The following is a 20,456-nucleotide window of genomic DNA, read 5'->3' as shown; positions in this document are numbered from 1 at the left end:
TCCTCCCTAACCACATGACGTAATTTGCAGATTCATTTTAGAAATATCATTTTTGTACATGATCCTTTTGGGAATCTGGTACTTAATCTTAGGGCATTAAATTTATTACTACATCCTTCTTGCGCTAATGTTGGCACACAGGGTGGAAACACAGACTTTCATGGATTCTAAAGTCATAAGGGACATTGAGATAATCTAATCTTACCTCCTGTATAGTACAGGCCATAGAACTTCCCCAAAATAATTCCAAGAGCAGAACTTTTAGAAAAACACCCAGTCTTGATTCTGAAAATTGCCAGTGATGGAGAATCCACCACAACCCTCGGTAAATTGTTCCAGCGGTTAATTACTCTCACTGTTAAAAATGTACATCTGATTCCATCTGGCCCCTTCTATCCCTCTGTCATTAACTGCTGCTTCCATCTGCTCTGTGGTGTTGTGATGGACTGTTTTGCCCTTCCCGCTAAGGGTTCTTCATAACATTTCTCTTGGGCACCCTCATTTCCTCACACCAGTTGGTTTCCACTTGACAGCTTTATGTGGAGTCTGTGTGTTGACATCCAGAGTACGTGCCCCAAATATGTGCAGTGTCCCCTTCTCATTCTAGTGGAAATGGACTCCTGGTTTTCAATGGCATTAAATGGAACATATCAAAACTTTCAAACAAATATGTATCAATGAAACAGCTACTGTCATTTGCCTAACCTTTTTAGCATGATTAAGATAATTAGGGCTAGATGACCATAAACTGCTCCAAACATAGATTACTGAACTCCAGGGTGCCAGAATGTCTCAGTTTCTGACAAGTAATTAGTAAATAATTAGCTAAGAACACCCATCATTATTGAAAACTGCTGGGCAGGTGGTTGGATAAACATCAGTGTCATTAGTTGATAATAATCCTGATTAAATAGATTAAGGCAGCGGTTCTCAAACTTTTGTATTGGTGACCTCTTTTCATACAGCAAGCCTCTGAGTGTGACTCCCTTCTAAATTAAAAACACATTTTGTACATTTAACATCATTATAAATGCTGGAAGCAAAGCAACGTCTGGGGGTGGAGGTAACATCTCGTGACCCCCCCATGTAATAACCTCACGACCCTCTGGGGGTCATACCGCCCAGTTTGAGAACCCCTGGATTAAGGCCTGTTTTTCAAAGTATCTACTGATTTTTGGGTCACCCAGGTTCAAATTGCCCATATCTCCGTTTACTTCCTTTGGAGTTGTGAATGCTAAGCATTTCAGTAAACTAGACCCTGGGCCCAGATCCTCCAAGGTATTTAGGTGCCTAAAATACCTTTTGAGGATATTGGCCTGGGTGTCTCAAATTGGACACTCAAAAATGGAGGCACCCACTTTTGAAAATTTGTCCCTAACCTTTTACAGTACCAAGTCACTCTTCCCCTGCACCTGAGATAATAACCAAACAGATGTAGTCTGGAGACATACACTCAGGCCCATCACAGAGGGTTCAAAGCTGGAACATTGTACAAATAATGAAATCTAAATTGTTTAAGGGAAAAGACATGTTCAATGAATCTTGACAAACATCTGATTTTAATTGAACGTTATTGGAGATCACTGTGAACATTTCAGGGTCATATCAATTAAATGGTTAAAGAAGTATTTGGCCTGAAAGATTTTCTTTAACTAGGTGCGATTATTGGGAATAGGGAACTTCAGGTTGTTAGAAATGTTTGTATCTTTTTTTTTCTTTAAGTGACATTAAAATGCTTTTGAGTTCAAGGGGCAACAGAGGCAGGAAAGGGCAGCTGGCTATACAGTCAAGTGAAACAGCTGTCAGACCAAAAAGTGGTAAAGTGAGAAATTGTTTTTAATAGTGGAAAGACTGATAATCTTGTGCTTTTAAAAGTTTAAACCCCTGTGTTTTTCTTCTTGGCTAATAATAGCTAATAACAGCTTGAGAGCAAGTCAGTAACCTGAACCACCATTCTGCCAGCATTATGCATCTTTGATTGTTAGCTCAGTGTCATTACAACCTGCTAATGTGGGAGTTTCAGTTTTAGCTGTCAGCCATGTTTGTTTTAAACTTTGAAGCCTTTGCATTGGGTGGCACTAGTGGCGCCTGTTATATTCGCTTATGTTCCTTCATAATTATTAGTGATTGCTTAGCGTTCAACTCCAAGAGTGAGACTGTAATCTGAGAGTGGGGTTTACATTCCTGCATTTTAAAAGTAACGCCAGGGTTAGTTAGAATTCCTTAGATATCTAAATATTTATTCGCTAAGATTATGTGCCATAATTACTCGGAGTTATACTGGTATTGGTAGTAACAAACTGGAGTTTACTCTGTAACTGAGCAAAAGTAGGTCCTTTAAATTTATACACATGCATATTAAAATTTCCATTTAATATATAGTACAGGTACCTAGTGTCTCTTTGAGAGAGAACTTCCTTCTTAACGATGCTTCCAGGCCCTTGTTAGATTTACTCAGGAGGACCAAATTACTATGTTAATGTCCCTCCCTTTCCGGGTAACAAAGTTCAACAAACAGTTCCTAGATCTGGTGTCAGGTCTCTGGCCCCTGACCCTGCTCATGCCGCTTTGCCGGGGGTGGGTAGGGGAACCCAGGCACTCCCCTCTACACTGAGTTCCAGCCCAGGGACCCTGTAACTGTCAGCCGTGGTTTACATAGTTCCCTTGCCAGTGTTTCCCTGGGCTTCTTCCTACCCAGCCTCTCTCAGCCTTTCTTCCCCACAGCTTCCCTGGGTTGACCCTTCTTTCAGGGCTAGGATCTCAGGGTTTATTCTCCCCTCCAGGTTTCTTCCACTGTTCCTAGGGCGAGTGACTGCGCACTCGCTGCCTGCCGTTCTCTTCTGCTTTTAACTTCCTGGCTTTGTACTAACCAGCTTGATCCTGCTCAGCTGGGCTTCGTGATCAGTTAAGCCTGGTTTTCCCTCCAGGTGCAGCCAGGTACCATAATTGGCCTCTCAGGTCTATATTAACCCTTTCTGGGCCTGTGTGAGGCGCACACCCTCCATCACAAGGAGTAAAACAAATCAACTTTTTCATTAAGGTGGTTTGGAAATCAGGTTCCAAGTTATTGCCTTGTACAGTAAAGGTTAATTAAAGAATAGATTTGTGTATGAATAGACTTAACCTTTTAAGCTTTGTCTTTTAAAACATGGGACCCTGGGTGTGGGTGGGATTCAGCACTTCACTAGTTAAGAAGAGAGAGCCCCATTTCCCTCCTGCAAACATTAACTCTTACATCCATCTTAAAAATAAAAAATCTTCAGAATTGATCCTGCATGCCAGTTATTGCCACTCCAGTTCTGCAATCCTCCCATGCACAGAACTGCCCTTGGAGCTGATGGGTGAGTGGAGTCCTGGCAGGACAGGATCTCAGGTTACTTGCTCTTTTCTCACAGTACCAAAATGCAGCTTTTGAAAACCCCAGGCCAAGATTTTCAAAAATGGGTGCCTAATGCTAAGGTCCTGTGATCATATTTAGGCACCGACACAAGTGACCTGGTTTTTCAAAAGTAGTGTGTGCCCAGCAGCTCCCATTGAATTCAGTTCCAGTCTGGAACTCTCAGCACTTCTGAAGTCAGTCCACTTCTTTAGGCACCTGAATATGAACTTAGTCTCCTAACTTTAGACACCCGTTTTTAAAACCTTGATTCTAGTCTTTCTGAACAGACTAAGCATTGCGAGTAAGATGAGACAGACCTTTTCTTTCTGTAGGTGATAACTTACCCTGACAGGAAAGGAAAACACCATCCACAAAATCTGTTTGACTTCTTGTCAAAGTATAGTATTTAATTAAAAATGTGCTCCCTCCCACCCCAGTTAAGACTGGTATATTTTAAAGCATATAAATATCATTATAATCACGCATGCCAAAATAAGGATTGCCAAACTCATGCTGTCAAGATGCAAAGTCAGGAAGGATTTTACCCCTTCCCCCTCCCTTGTGCAGCAGTGCACATTTGGTCATGTTCTTGCTTTCATCAGGGTCTGTAGCAGATGTTGTCAAAGGACCCAGTTCAGCAAAGCACTCAAACAAATGCAAAACTTTCACCAAATCCCATGGGATTTTAGTGGGACTTAAATCCTGGGGCTTAGACACATACTGAAAGTTGTGCACGTGCTTAAATGAATCTGGGCCAAAGACAGGATGTTAGGTATGATGCCCCAGTAATCTAATGCAATATGGTAACGCCTGTGTTTCTATACAGTGAATATTTCTGCAGGCCTCTCCAGATTCTGTAGAACAGTAATACCTTTATTAGCTTTTTCACTATCAGTCAGCTGGATAGAAGATGATGCAGAAATTGCAAGAGCTCATCTTGGAACAAAGGATATTTCTGCCTGACTTTGGCTAAATTGGATGCATTACATTTCTGGCCACATGTTGAACATTCATAGAATTTCCTACTGCCTAAAAATCTACTGCCAATTTCTTTTACGGCTGTATCAAAATGTAAAAGCAGCTGTATAATATTATGCCTGTTTTATATTTATTAGAGATTATTTAAAGTAAGAGGCAATGAATAATGCTAAATCTTACAAACAGGCTTCAGGGTATAATTTTATTGATTGGTGGTTTCTAAACAAACAGTAGCCACTCAGGAAAAAAGAACTAACAACCTTTGTAGACAGCTCAATAAATGCAAACATGGTGTTAGGCGGTGTGAAATGACAGGGGTGAATACAGGAAATAATATAAAGACATTACATATTAGTGATATGCACTCACCTGGAGTATGCTGTTTTGGTCTCAAAAAGAATATATCCCATTGCAGAAAGGATATAACCAAAAAAGAAGAGATCCAGAGAAGGGTAGTGAAAGTGTCTAGAAACATGGAGCAACTTGGATATGAGGAGAGACTTTGAAAGATTGGGGTTGTGTAGCTTAGAGAGGAGTTAACAAGAGGGTTAGTCCATCGTTGTTATGGGGGGTTTTACATCTGAAATATCTGATCCTGGCCATTATTGGGTGTGGGATATTGGAGTAGCGGACAATTGGTTGGACCTGGTATGACCATCTCAGTGTTAGTCAACTGTGTGATTGGGGGAATGAGGAGATAAAGTGCCTCATTGGGCCTCACACCCGCAAGGTGCAGTGGGAGCAGTGGTTCCCTTACGTGATACCACCCAGAGGTGGCACGTGACCTCACGTTGCCCCCTCCCCCCCCAATTTCTGCCTTCCATTTGGCCCTGCTCCCTGAAGTGCTGATGTAGCAGGGCAGAGCCCACCCACTCCCATGCCATCTCTAGCCCCCCCACCCCAGGAGTTAGACGTCATCTCTGATCCCACCTGGCACCCAGACACTTCAAAGCCCTTCTGCATGGTCAGGACTTTGTGGGTCCCGGAGGCAGAGCCAGGGAGCAGCTGCTTTGCATGACATGCAGTGTTTGGAACCAGGGAATTGTTCCATCAGAAATCTACAGAGCTGTAGTAGCTGCAGAAGATTGCCATGTGCTTCCTCTGGGAGGGTTTTGTCCAGTACATCCATATAGATTGGACGTCCTGGCCATGACCCTAGCTTCCCCTCAAATCCTCCCTCCCTGTGTTTCTCCAGAGCAGCGCGAAACAGGCAAGAGATGCAGATCAGCTGTGCCCACTGCCCCTCCGTCAGATACTGCAGTTCAGCTGCTCTTGCCTGTAGGAGCATCATGACCTGGCCATTGCAAATGTGTGTGCTGAGTCTCCAGAGATGAAAACACTAACAACTCCACTGGCAGGCAGAGCTGCACTTATGTAAAGTACCTGCTTTCCTAGGCTGGGTCTGCGCTACATACATACTTCAGTATGAAAAATCCCCATTCAAGCAATGTCGTTTTGCTGACCTTAGCCCCCCATGTAGATGGAGGTGGATTTATTAAGCTGACATGAGAGCTCCTGTCCACTTGAAGTGCCTTCACCAACTGTGCTACAGTGGCGCAGCTGCAAATTTGTAGTGTAGACCTGACCCCGTCTCCTGATTGTCACAACTGCAGCATGGTGCCTTCATTACAGCGTGACAAATGGGAGGGTTTCCCTGTCCTCTTATCACAAGTATCTTCCCCTTTGTAGTACTCTGTTCCCAAGAGTATTACTAGAAAGACCTGCTCTTCTCGCCTGTTCTCCAGAGTCTGTGTCAGAAAAATACGGGTGAGGAAGAAGAAATGAAAAAGAAATAAAATTCTAATTAAATCGCTCTTGTGATTTCACCATTGCACTAGTTCACTAGTCATCGTAGGCCTTCAAAGACTTAACACACATGCTTAATGTAATGCACCATTCATGATCCCATAGCAATGTGGAGTCAGTGGGACTACTCACAATGTGTAATGTTATGCATGTTGGTAAGTCTTTGCAAGATAAGGGCTTCCGAGTCTTTCAGCCTAGACAGGAGCTGAGGTGAAGGTGCACAATTTCACGTATGGAAGCTGCCTCTTGAAAGTCTGCTCCATAGTGGTTAAAAATGACTGAGTTTGATCTACTGTTTATTGTAGTGGTATCAAGGAAATGAAATATTGAAACGCCAGTAGTAGTAGCACAACAAGTGACTTTTTTTTCCCTTCCCTTTCTAGATTCTCCATCATCGGGTGATGATGAAGATGATGATGATGAGTCTGAAGACACAGGTAATGGCTTGTTCCTGAATGCGTAGTCTGTTTCTTTAAAGATATCATTCATGCTATTTCCACTCAAGAAGGTGTTGCGTTCATTGATTACAATATAGGACAGACAATATATTATTATAATTATTATTATTCAAAACAAGATTTCCAGAATGTATACGGGGACCTTTGCGGCCTGGTGGATAGGACACTATCATGCACTAAGGAGGCCTGAGCTCTTGTCCTATCTGTGCTGTGGACTCACTTGGTGACCTTGGACAAGAGACAGAACAGCTCTCTGCCTCAGTTTCCCTGTCTGTAAAACAGGAATGCGTTACCTACCTTTTGAAGTGCCCTAAGAAGGTATCTTACCTCATTCAAAATTGAAGGTGATAGCCTGTAGCATTGGAAATAAGAATTCCCCTAGATTTGGTACCTAGCCACCATAATGATGTGTGCTCTAGAGTCTAGAAGTTCATAAATGATGGCAGGGCAGATATTTATTGTAAAGTCTTTATATATTTATGTTCAAATACGAGGGTGATGATGACCTTCTAAAAATCTAGATAGATTTGACCTATCGCTTTAGCTTCTGAACTATAGTATTAAACCTGTCCTTGTATTTAAATTCAGGCAAACTCGTTCAACCTGTGAGTTTTATTTCAGTGTAGCTATACTGATTTTACCCCAATGGAGTATCTGTATTTTTTTTAGCCAGTTTAATGCTTTTTCTTTACTAGCTAGCTTACTGAGGGAAGAAGCAGCCATAGGCAAGATTCATTGATGCCCTAGGGAGAAGAACTCCATTTGATCTGCACCCTCTGATACTCATGGTGAAATCAGCCCCAAACCTTAGCCTCACATTGTTTTCCTTTTCCAGTGAGGCTCTTTCAACCCTCATGCTTGGTACTTTGAGTGTAATATCATTAATCTGGATCATTACATGCTTCGGAGGCGTTACTGTTGTGCTTTTTTTTTTTATGCACTTTATATTTCTGCAAGGCAAAGTGTGTGTGTGTGTGTGAATAAATATATGTCTAGTATTTGAACTCCAAATCAGCTATGTACCTTGGCAGAAATTCAGCATGACTGGAACATTTCTTCTACCCACAGCATTAGATCTCTAGGACTCTGTAAAACAGGTCTGCCACTGTAATAAATTTGTACCAGAGTGTCTTGCAAGAGGTGAACAGTAATTAGGAGTTATGGTGCCAGCTGAGCCATCGGCAGCAGTTAGTGGTTTTCTGATGCCTGCTCGTTAGGGGCCTGCTCCTACAAGGTGACCAGCACCTCCTGACAAACACTCAGCACCTTTTAATGCCTTAAAGCCAATGGAAGTGAAGCAAGTAGTCAGCACTACTCAGGATTTGGCCCTGACTTAGAGAAACACCTGATTTAACACAATTTATAGTTCTTTGCTGGTTTATTTATAGATCTTTTTTAAAAATGTGGCTTATAGTAAACTGCTTCATCTCTTAGCACCGGGTGTCACAAAACACAGGCTGTGTGGTGTTACAAACGGGCACATTTTTCTTAAATTAAAAAGAAAAACCACACGTGTTCTGCCACATGTATTTATAGCTTATATTCTGTGTCTCCTTGACTTTGAGGGGTTCTTTTTTTAGAGCAGAAGGTAACCACTAGGTTTACACAAAGGTCTAGCTATGAAGAGCTGGATTCTCTTTGGCTATACAATGGTCAATTAGGCCAGTGTGCCAAAACAGAAAGCTGTGAAATCATGTGGCCTGTGGCAATGTGAAAGTGCTTTTTCCACCAGATGAAGTCGGACCCGCCAGTTAATCTTTGTCCTGTGTTCCTGAGTTTATTGCATAAATGGGAGCCGTGTCGTCAGTCCTTTTGCTGCTGTATGGGAGGCTTTGACACATGACCATCTGTGATACATTAATTCTAAGTGCCAAAGATGGAGCAGATCTGTTTGATCATCTAGGTCTCCCCCTAACAACCAGGGCAGTGCATTCTGAGTTCTTCATCCCAGGGCCTTGTGTGTAATCCTGACCCCACACTTCCTGCTGGCAAAAAGCAGTTAGCAGTAGGTACGTGCCAGTGAAAACCATGATGACTATTAGCGGAAACCTTCTGTATGTGCATGTGTGAAAAGGGGCCAGGCTGGGAGGGATGTCTGTTGTTCTTTCTCCCTCCAACCCCTCATTGACTCATGCAGTCAGAGCGGGAGCAGGGGTCAGTACAGAGGCCCAGTGCTTCCTCACAAATGGTCCCATGCCTCTTGCAGAGATCTGGAGAACTGCATGGATCATAAGGGACCCATACGATGTAAGAGCCAAGTCCCTTGCCCTTCCACAGGAACCTGCCCCACAGAAGAGTCCTCCATGGGCAGGGCCGGCTCCAGTTTTCTGCCGCCTCAAGCGGCCCCCCCTCCCCCAAAGTTGCGGCAGCGCGATCGCACCACTCCTCTCTTCGGCGGCAGGTCCTTCTCTCCGAGAGGGACTGAGGGACCTGCTGCCGAATTGCCACTGAAGACCCGGACGTGCCGCCCCAATAACGGGCAGAGTGCCGCCCCTTGGTATCGGCCACCCCAAGCACCTGCTTCCTTAGCTGATGCCTGGAGGCGGCCCTGTCCATGGGAACCTGGGAGAGCTTCTTCCTCCCCAACTCTCTCAGGTTTTCCCCACAGGAGAGAGAATGTCGTGACCCTTAGTTCTCAATCCACGATTTTATCAGGAGTCTCACAGTACATGGAGTTTTTCTTAAAGCTCCAGTTCCTGGAGTCATGTGATAATGTGAGACTCTCAGCTTATTTCATTCTGGTTTTGGTTTTTAAATTATGTTTCTAGCTCTCGTGGCTGCAGTGAAAAGCTTGAAAATGTGACCCCCTAAGGTTTCCAAGATCAGAAGGGAAATATAAGACCTATCCGACCCCAAGTGTATTCTTTTTTTTAATGTTGTGGTTTTTAAGCCTATCTCGTGATCTTTTGGAGCCTGACTTGTGATTTTTGAATGATTGGGGCTGGCAGTATCGAAGCTAGAAAACAAAGCAAAGACTCTCCTAAGTGGGACACATACACGATGCAGAAACCCTGTAGAACATTGAGGCATCTGCATGGAGTTCTCTGCTACTTTCATCTTCCTTTAATCCTCTGCTCCTAACAGTAAAATTGGAGGTGACCCCTCCTTAAAAAACAAAAAACACACGGGAATAGCTTCTGTAACTTCAAATCACACCCAGATTTGCTGCAGCCAAGTTACAAATTGCAATCTGTGCTTGCACCATCTAAATTATCTACAGCTGTTTATTCTGAGTCTAAAACTAAAACAAAACTCTTCTTTCAGACCCTCCTCCCCTATCCCTCCAATTTTATCTATTTATTCAGAGTCCCTGCTGGCTAGCCGGAGCACCTTCAAAGAACCAATGTAATCTCCAATTAAACCTGACTGTGTACTCAGAGGCATCAGATGGGGAAATTACACAATTAGACTTGATTCTGTCTGGTGCAGAATTTCATGGCAGTACCTAATTGTTAAATGAGCACTCAGCTACATTAATTATTCCAAGTATCGCTCCTTGTTTTTTTAATTGGTCATTCAAATAGGATGGGTGGCCAGAATCTTAGACAAATAAAGTGGATCATTAGGCTTAGTATGTGATTGTGGGAAAGGATCTAGATAATATTTGCTGTTCCATTTTTCACACCAGTGAATGTAGATTTACTGCTCATAGTTAATTTGAGAGTATTTATTTAAAATTTCACTTTTGCCCTCAGAGGTTTGTGATCCAAGCACTCTCAGAGGTTTGTGATTTGCATTTCAGAGGAAATTTAGCAGCGTTTTCTCCCATACAAATAAAAAACCAACTATGTGCAAGTTAAACTAAAAGCAGCGGTATTCTGTCCACTTCCCTGGATGGCAAGAATGAACACACCTTACATGGGACACTGCCATAGATATTTATTCTCAGGCCAAGCCTGACGCTGGTTGTGTCCAAATTGCACAGGGGTGGGACTTCAGCACAGGAGATCCCAAGATTTTAGAGGTCTTTTTGTGAATGTGCAGTCATGTGGAATAGGACTCCAGTGAAGGAGGTAGGTCATGGAATAGAGCAATTAGTTTAATCACCGGGGGCCTGATCCAGCTGGTGCCCACTGCACTCCCTCCTCTGCCTTGCGAGCTGTAAGGGCCCAATCCTGCTCCCCACAATGTCCAGCGATAAAACGTCCTCGGGTTTCGGTGACAGTATTTGTTGCCAGTGATTGATGCAACCTGAACTTCTCTCATTAAATTCAAATGCGTCTTTAAGTGAATTTTCATCTGACTGAAGTTCCTTTTGCTTGGGAAGTTTAGATCTCAGCCTTGGCCTGCCCTGCTCCCCCCAGACTCGGGAAAGTAGAAATGGGGAGGGGGTGGGGTCTAGCACATATGAAGTATAACGTGGCAAGGAGCAGTCGTCATGAAGCATCCCCACATGTCTGTTGCTTTGTGAGTCATGCAGCCAAAGCTCCCAGCACCAATGAACTGTGGCTGTCTTCTTACACGTCCATGCCTAGAGGAGGGTCACTGCCTCAGTTATTTTATGGCATTTGAAACCTCTCTCATGTTCATTTACTGTGAACCTAAGTTTGCTGCATCTGTGATTTCCAAAGAACATGTTAACCGTACAATTCCTACATTTCCTTTTATTGTTGTTGCTTATTGCTACAAATGTGTTAATCCGGTTGTAGCTGCACAGTTCTGATCCCAGTGGGCTCAGGGCCTTAAGCTGTCTACTCAGCATAGTAATGTTAAAAACTTGGTGAAATGGGGGTGGTTTTGCTGCTAAGGCCAGATTCTGACTTCTGAGATGCACAAGCAGCTCCCACTGGAGTCAGCGAGAGCTGTTCAAGCATATATGAGGGGAGAATCAGGCCCTTAATATTTAGTCTTCATGATTACAGTTATTGAAAGGCTGTTGAAATATTTGGGTCCATGTGGTCTGCAGTCTGGTTGATGAAGTGTTGAAACAAATTAGAGCTGAGAGCAGTGCAAACAATACAGCTGTTCTCTGCAAATAAAGAGATGTGCACTCCTGAGTCTACAGTTTCCACCGCCTTTCCCACAGCCTGGTGGCTTTCCAGCGAGGCAGGACAGCTACAATGAAGTGGAACTTGTGTCTCATGTTTGCAGATGCTAAAAATGCATGCTGGGGCTGATGTAGCCTACGCTACAAGAACTTGCTTGCCAATTAATTCCTTGGGCCCTGGCATCAGCTAACCTAAGGCACACGTTTTTAACAGTGAGAGTAACTAGCCATTGGAACAATTTACCAAGGATCATGGTGATTTCTCCATCACTGCCCATTTTTAAACCAAGTTAGGATGTCTTTCTAAAAGATATGCTTTTATTTTGGGGAAGTTCTGTGGCCTGTGTTATACAGGAGATCAGACTGGATGATCACAATGGTCCCTTCTGGCCTTCGAAAGCTGTGCCCAGTAGGAGAAAGTAGGAATGGAGATCAGATAGTGAGGACTCTTAGCGAGGTGCATTTCACTTCAGTGAGCTATGCTCTGAGCCAGTGGTCCCCAACCTTTTTGTGACCAGTAGCACATTCATGTTTTCAGAAGAGTGTGGTGGGCGCCAACAATTTTTCAAGGCTTATTTTGTATTTGTACATTAAATAATACAAAAAACCATATTTAATATTACAGAATATATGAATCCAGAGAGAAGCCGGAGAAAAGCCACGAGGACAGAGAACACCGGTGCCCGCAGCCCCGGAGTACTCTGTCCCCGGCAGGCACAGGGCCCCAGATTCTCTTCTCTGCTGGGCACTAGGCAGGCCCCACACCTTCCAGGGACCAAGAACACCAGCGCCCGCAGTCCCAGGGTTCCCTGTCCCAGGCAGGCGTGGGGCCACAGCTTCTCTCCCTGCTGGGAACTAGGCAGGCCCTGCACCTGCCGGGAACAGAGAACACCACGCCCGCAGCCTGAGTTCTCTGTCCCCGGCAGGTCCCCTGCTGGGCACTAGGCGGGCGCATATAAATGCCCCGGCGGGCGCCATGGCGGGGACCACTGCTCTGAGCAATTGAAAATCTAATCTCAGCAGAGACAGTCACCGTGTCAAAAATCTGCTCGTGGTTACAATGATGTAAATTCAGAGTAACCACCCCTGTGATTTTAATGGAAGGACTCCAGATTATAACCAGAATATGTATAGTACTTCACAGCTGGGGGCTGAGGGAGTTAGGCACGCTTGACTCAGTGGGATTCAGGCATCTGACTCCCTTAGGTACCTTTGAAAATCCCAGCCTACGTGTTATCAACATTAAGGATGAAATTCTTGTCACATTTGAGTCCATGAAGTTCACCATACAAGCTTGATTGTGTCCAGCTCTGCATGGACTCAGCGTGTGTTCTGGACTCAGTGCAAGAACCCGATGAGGTTCGCACCTCTCCAAGGGGGCAGGGAGGGCTGGCTTGTCCATTCCTGCTGTGCTTCCTTGAAATCTGGGGGGCATCATGCTAGCACAGTGTCTTCAGCGGCTTTCCTCTGTGGTGACACACAGGGATGCAGGTGGGGTGATGCCCCCAGCACAAGGCTGTGGAGGAGAAGTGCTCACTCATTAATCCCATCCCCTACTTTCTCCTTTTGGGCCTAGCTTTGCAGATTAGGTGATGCAAGTGCCCAAGGAATTTGCAAGCAAGTTCTTGTCGCTCAGACTAGATAAGCTGCAGCACCCATATCAGGAAAAAATAACTTCATGCCCCCGGTGTTGGTGTGCTGTTATAGACAGGACAGCTCGGGCTCTATGATGTAAGATCAGCCCTGTTTTTGTTTTTTTGATACAAGTAGAAACATGAAGAGCTAAACCTATGTAGGTCTCAGTGTGTTTTGGGGAGGAATAAGCTGGCAACTTAACAGAGGAAAAAATAACTCTCAGTGCTAGGTATAGGCCCCAGGGGACTCTACAGCATGTAAAAGTTTTTTCCTGGAATTAAAATTAAATACTGAATTAAGAGCCAGCAAGAGGGGAGGACTTTCCATGTTAGACATGGACAGTTTTAGCCTCAAAATCATCCAACCAGTTTAATTCAGGTATGTTTGTTAAATGTGTTGAGACCCCTCAGGGGAAATGCAAAGTGTGATTGTTGCACCAGAAGTTTACCTGGTTAATAAAAGTGGCACTTTTTGGATGTACTTTTTGGACCCATGCATGTGATACAAAGGTATAGACACAGGTAGTCAGTGACTTCAGTGGAGCTGTAACAGTTTACAGCAGCTGAGGGTCTCGCCCATTAAGTCAAGTTTTCCAGGACTAAGCCAAGCATGAAGTTATAGAGATTACAGTCTGGGCACACCTAGTTCCATGAGAAGATACAAAACTGGGCAAAGGCCCAGAATTATCGAGGGCTTCAATAGAAATGGAAACCTAAGTGACAGCATTTCTCAGAGCTGACACACGCACACGCACAGTAGGTAGTTTCTAATCCTTTGGACGGTAGCTGCGATTTACTATTGACCCATGGCCAGCCTGTCGCAGCAAGCCTTGATTACACATCCTAGCTGAGAAAAATAAATGAGAGTAACGTTGGCACCCTCCTGCTGGGTGAGAATTGACGCCACTCCTTTATTGTGCTGCTGTCTGTAACACGTCAGTGGAGATGAAACATTGCCTGGGAGCCAGTTTGGGACTGTGATAATCTCTCCCACAAGAGGATGTACGAAGTATAGTGAAGCTACATCCATGCTACTCTTTCTTGCCAACTAAGGTTTCCTACTGGTCTGTGTATCTTTATGGTCCTCAGCCCCTGTAGTGTCTGGGTGCCTCTCAAAAGTCAGTGATGTTCCCCTCCACACCTGGCATTTTACAGATGGGGAAACTGAGGCACAGAGCGATGAAGTGATTTACCCAAGGTATTACAGTCAAGTTGTGACAGAGCCTGAAATTTAACTCAGTGGTTGGAGCCCTAATGTAGAGAGATGTCTAGGCAGCCATTGGCATGTTACTCCCATGTTGTCAAACCCTGCTCAGAGCATTTCTAGGCTTGTCTGTGTCTAAACTGCAGATAGTGCTTTGTCAGTGCTAATGCTCCCTCCCAGGTGTCTGCACTTGTGTTAGCAAGGAAGGAAAAATTGAGGCAAAAAAAGTCTTAATGGAGACAAGGCTTTAAAAAAAAAAATGGGAGAGGGAAGAAAATTCAAAAATCCCGTTGACTTTCAGTGTCACTGAAATTCACTATGGTCGGCAGAAAGATGTTGGAATAGTGAAAACACTTAATTTTCAATGGGACCTAGGAGATTTGGCATATGAAACATAGGCTCCTAAGCCACTTTGGTGCTTTTGAGAATGTTGGCAAGGAGGTTCTCTTGCCTATAAGGCCACATGAGGAGTTTAAAGGCCTTGCTGTGCTCAAACACCATTCTCACAGGTATCCCCTGTCTGTGTCAGAGACGTGTCTTCCTCTTTGCAAAAACTGGTTCGCATGCCCTGCATCTCCAGGGCTGGCGTACCGCTGCTGGACACTTCCTTTCGACTTAGACGATGTATCGTCTTAGCTGCCAGCCTTGCCTTCTTCGCCAACCACTGCAAGCCATTAGGGACAAATTCTGTATGCCTGTGTCTCCCCTTGATTTCACAGGGAGCCGTATGCTTCAAAGGGCAGAACGTAGCCCACAGGGTGACGTGAAAAACACCCAGAAATACAACCCTGTAATGTTTCCTTAAGCAGAAATCACACTTTGGGAGACTTTTTGTGCCCTCCTTCCCCATATGCACAATGTAATAAGTTTTCTGCCACTGTCTTAATATGTGTATATGTAATGCATATATGTAATGGTTGTAGCAATGCCAAGAAACATTGCTGTCTACTTAAGGCAGATTATAGAAGTATCTTGTGTTAGCAGCAGTATTTACAACTTATCCTTGTTCAAAGGTAATTTGAATCCTTAAAGCTAAAACCACTTGTAGTTTAAGAAAGTAAACATGATAAACCACTTTGGAATTTGGTTTTTGTCTTTTTTGTTTTTGTAGGGGGGTGGGGTACATTCCCCTTCACATAGAGGCAAACTCTTCCAGTGCTTTCTGCTAACATTACTTTCCCTTGGCTCATTGCTGGACCATCATCACTCTTTCACGGATCCAACACCTTACTGCCACCCACAGTTCTTGGCTGCCATTCTGTTGAAGTTACATGTATGCATTTGTAGAGTCTGAGGGCCAGATTCTGACCCTAGTCTGGAATAATTCCACTGGTTGATTGCAGTGGAGTTACTCCAGATTTACACTGGTGTTACCAAGAGCAGAACCTGGCCACAAACAAGTCTTATATGCAACCACTCTGTCTGCATATATGAGAATCATTTGACTGGAAAGTATTTCAGTGTAATTCATCTTAACTACAGCAGAGAGCAGTTGAGTTACCACTCCATGTATGCTGAAGCCTCTTAGAAAGCAGCTGCTCCACCTCAAGTTATGTTCTGCAGAAATAAGCCTATTTGTTTTGTGTCTTCCACTTCTCAGGTGCTCCTTATTGGACCCGTTCAGAAAGGATGGAGAAGAAGCTGCTAGCTGTGCCGGCAGCAAATACCGTTCGCTTCCGTTGCCCTGCAGCAGGCAACCCCACCCCATCCATATACTGGCTGAAAAATGGCAAAGAATTCAAGGGAGAACACCGAATTGGGGGCATCAAAGTAAGGCATTGTGGGTCTAATGTTGACCGTGCTGTGTTCATTAATCTCTTCGATCTATTATTGATGGACCGATCAGAGCTAGCGTTCACTGAGCAATCCTGAGACAGGCAAATGAGCATGAGATCCCTGGTTTTACATAGTAAATATTTCCATGACCATTAGAGCTTATGACATTTTTCTGCTCAAGATGTTTTTTCTAAAATCTGTACAAATAGCATTTCCCTCAGTACTGCCCATAATCTTGGCAGCTTTGTCATAAATGAAAGAGAAGGATATCAGTGTATATCATCGTGAACCACAGTGACTGGGCCAGAGGGGGGATATTTTTGATGATCATACTAATTGTTCAAATAATTGTTAAAACTAGCTGCTGCCCATAGCAGCAATAACTAGATGCAATAAGGTACAAAGAGACAGGTTTCTGTCCAAGTTACAAAAGTGTAAACCCAGAGTGATAACACTGAAATCAGTGAAGTGACTCCTGACTTACCCGTGCAACAGATCAGAATCTGGTCTGAGCTCTTAAGCATACTTCTCTCTATCATCATTCAGACATGTAACACGAGCCCTGCAGAAATACCGGGACTCTGTTGTGTTTTGGGAGTCATTAACATTCTTGTGATGTAAATGATTGACCTGCGGTGAAATGATGTAAGCCCCTTTGCCCTGGGTAATGCCAAAGAGGGACAGGTTGGCAGTGTGGTTTCGAAGGTATTGCAGCCATGATGTCTACAAACAGAGCCCACAGACACCGCAAACCAGTAAATAAATGTCTAACTAGGTGACTTATCTGACCAGCAATTTCTGCCCCACTTTGTAATTGTACATCAAAATAAGGCAGTAACTTAGCAGGAAAATCAGTTGCTCTTGATTTCTCTCCCCGCCACCCCCCAATACTATACCAAATGCCTTCCCATTTACCATTTTGGGCAACAGACTAGCTGATGGGATGTTATAAACAGAGCAGAGTCGCACAGAAGCTTCCTAATCAGTACATTGTGGTTTGTTGACAAGGTTGAGGGCGCACAGGCAGTTCTAGTTCTTTGGAGATGTTAAGGCAAGAGGAGAATCAGGGAGGTAACTCCTCTCTGCAACTGATCTGATAATGGATAACATTTCCAAGTCACCCCGTACAGCACAAACATTTTGTACTAATTACATGCTGTGCGGATCATCATGAACTGCTTTCAGGCTTGAATGTGCAGTTTTAACAAAACTGTGTGATGACAGCTGCACTAAATTATGCTCGCAGAATTAAACCTAAAGTTAAAAGTAATTGCACTTCCCACTTCTCTGTGGTTTGAATCTACCCTCGAGTTCAGATAGAAAAGTTTTCATCCTCTGCATCACAGTAACGTCTCTTGCACCACAGCACTTTATTTTCTCTATAGGCACCTTCCAGCAATAAGTAAATGTTTAAAAAGCTATCAGAGGCAGTGTGGAGCCTGTTACAGCCCTATTGGTTTAATCCCACTCTCTGTCTAGACCAGGGGTCGGCAACCTTTCAGAAGTGGTGTGCCGAGTCTTCATTTATTCACTCTAATTTAAGGTTTCGCGTGTCAGTAATACATGTTAACATTTTTAGAAGGTCTCTTTCTATAAGTCTATAATATATAACTAAACTATTGTATGTAAAGTAAATAAGGTTTTTAAAATGTTTAAGAAGCTTCATTTAAAATTAAATTAAAATGCAGAGCCCCCCAAGACTGGTGGTCAGGACCCGGGCAGTGTGAGTGCCACTGAAAATCAGCTTGTGTGCCACCTTCGGCACACGTGCCATAGGTTGCCTACCACTGGTCTAGACACAGACTCTCTCTCTCTCTCCATCTCTAGACACACAAACACCCCTTTGTTTCTCTCTTCCTTGCTCCCTACCCTCGTAGAGCTTAGATAGAGACCCTCGTCTCTTGTAAATATGCCAACTTATATCAGGTGAGGATCTGTGCCAGAAAGAAAGTAAAAAAAAAAAAAAAAAGTAAATCAGTTAATTTATTGAAGATTAAACTCTCCAGGTACCATTGAGTTCCCATCCCAGGATTTAGGCCCGGTGAAGATGAATGGCCAGATCCACGGCTGGTGGAGCTTGGACAATTTACACCAGCTGAGGATCAAGCCCAGTGGATTAACCTACAAAGGATAGAATCACAAATTAACATTTCCTCTTTCTCTTTTTCTCCAGAGTTCAGAATAGTTTAGTAAATGGGATTTAGATACCACCTAATGTGCATCAAAATTCAAAAGGGGGGAAGAGAAGACTTCCAGACATGGATGAAATAAATTCTATACAGTTCATCCTTAAATGGCAGAGGAGTGAAATTCATATGACTTATCACATGAAATTTCCCAAAGAGAATTAATAGTTAAATCCTTGCTGGAATCTATAATATTGTAAGCCTGTGTGTGTTAAATGACCCTAGAAGGGAATGGGGGGTTGGAAGAGGGAGATTGAGGATTATCCCTTCCCCAGACCATTGCACCGGCTTGCATACCAGTCTAGCAACCATGGGCTGAGTTTCTAAGTGTGTCTGCAAATGTTTGTCTCACAAGGAGCCAAGAATGACAACACCAAATAAACCAGAGGGATTTCCAGTATCTCACTGATTTGATTAAAGTCTGCAAAGAGTTGCTTTGTGTTTCTAATGGTTTATCAAGTACAGCAACTGCCCAAAATTGGGAACATCCTTCTTGTGATCCCTTGGGTCTGGACTCAGCCTTTGACTAAAACTTTGCCTTATTTGCTTTTTAAAAACCTTTCCAGACACCTTCTGTGTCACAGGAATACAGCTCAGAGCCACAGTTTGAATCTGTATTCAGACCCCACTTCCCCAGAACTCAAGTCTCGTACAATGAGGTGATGGACACTTTGTCTAGAGTAGGCAAGACACATGGTTAGGTGTTTGGATTTGGGTTTATGACACAGCTCTGCCACATGCTTCGTATCTGGAGCCAAGCTTTCCCAGAGTTCAGATCCTAGATGCTACCATGATGGGTGCTTTACAGATGCCTAGGAGAGAAGGATAAAAAGGGGTGTGCAGATGCAAGGCTATGATACAAGCCACTATGGAGGTTTAGATCGAGACGCCGCCCCCCCCCCCCCAGTTCAGGCATCAAGTCTGGTCCAGTTTCACCTGTAAATTACATGACAGAATGCCCAGTGGAATCTCCAGGAGGAGTATCATTAAAGAGATGTGTCAGTAAAGAGGTGCTCTAATCATGGTGAAATTTTGGTCTGGATTTAGCCCTCAGATGCACGAGTGCATTGGATATCAGGGTGCAGAATTGGACCCATAATCCTCAGCAACCAAAACCTTTCCGCCTTTCTATTACGTATACATTTAAATGCAGTGACATGCTTTGTTGTCAACACTTAGAAACAAGGTTAGGAAAACGGGCCAGTCAACACTGTTACTTGTGCAGATGCTGAGATACAAAAGGTTGGGGGAAAGTATAGCTTTATGGCAAGAGTGTGACTTCCTCCATTAAAACCGAGCCATGTTTGCTTCATAGCCCTTACACCCAATGCCTAGTGCAGTAACACTGCTTTTGACACTGCAGTTGTGCTCTGATCCCTTTAAAACAAGGCGTGAGGATCCAGATAACAACTAGTGAAAGATGATTACAGCAGCCCCGCTTGAATTCACCTGCAGTAGCTAAAAGTGCCGACAATTGATCACACACTAATTTTCTGCATCAGCCCGTAGTCTTCTGTAGTGTGCAGAACTGGCATCACTGATGCCAGGTGATTCTATGTACCAAGAATCCGCTCCAAAACGCATTAATAAAATACTGTTGACAGCTGTTTGGGGGCAGATGGCGTCTAATTTAATGTCCAGAGGCTTGGGCAGGTTAACTGACTCTGCTCACGGGGTTTATGCATACCGAGGAAGTGTGTGTGTGTGTGTGTGTGTGTGCATGAACCACTTTGAGTCTTGACTGCTCACAATTGCTTTCTACATCGGTTTGAGATTTTCTGTGCTTCCCACATATGTGATCTCACTTAACTGAGAGTTGGCTAGTGCAAGGACATCAGCATTCATTTTCAACTCTGTAACTGATGGGCCCCTGCGGCCTTGGCCAAGTCACTTAAAGTGGACCCCATTGGTCTGAAATCCAATCAGTTAAAAAAAAAAAAAAAGACACGGAGTTTCATGTACGACACTCGAGCCAGGGTCACCCTGACAGTTTTGTGCATTACACTCATGGTTTTCCTATGGTTTTTAATCGTGCCTCTCACCTGTTA

The 20,456-nt window shown here is 43.8% G+C and overlaps 1 protein-coding gene across 6 annotated transcripts in view; it reads left to right on the top strand.

Annotated features, from left to right (window-relative positions):
- Positions 1-20,456, top strand: part of FGFR3 (fibroblast growth factor receptor 3) — a 74,060-nt gene that overhangs the window by 28,870 nt on the left and 24,734 nt on the right. For all 6 annotated transcript variants that reach the window (XM_045018277.1, XM_045018278.1, XM_045018276.1 and 3 more), the window contains exons 4-5: positions 6,547-6,600; positions 16,047-16,216. In XM_045018277.1, the coding sequence (XP_044874212.1) occupies positions 6,547-6,600; positions 16,047-16,216 (224 nt within the window). The remainder of the gene's footprint in view (positions 1-6,546; positions 6,601-16,046; positions 16,217-20,456) is intronic.

The sequence above is a fragment of the Mauremys mutica genome, chromosome 5 (assembly GCF_020497125.1).
Source record: "Mauremys mutica isolate MM-2020 ecotype Southern chromosome 5, ASM2049712v1, whole genome shotgun sequence".
Lineage (NCBI taxonomy): Eukaryota > Metazoa > Chordata > Testudines > Geoemydidae > Mauremys > Mauremys mutica.
Note: the sequence above shows the minus strand (reverse complement) of the source record. Positions and strands in the feature narration are given on the sequence as shown.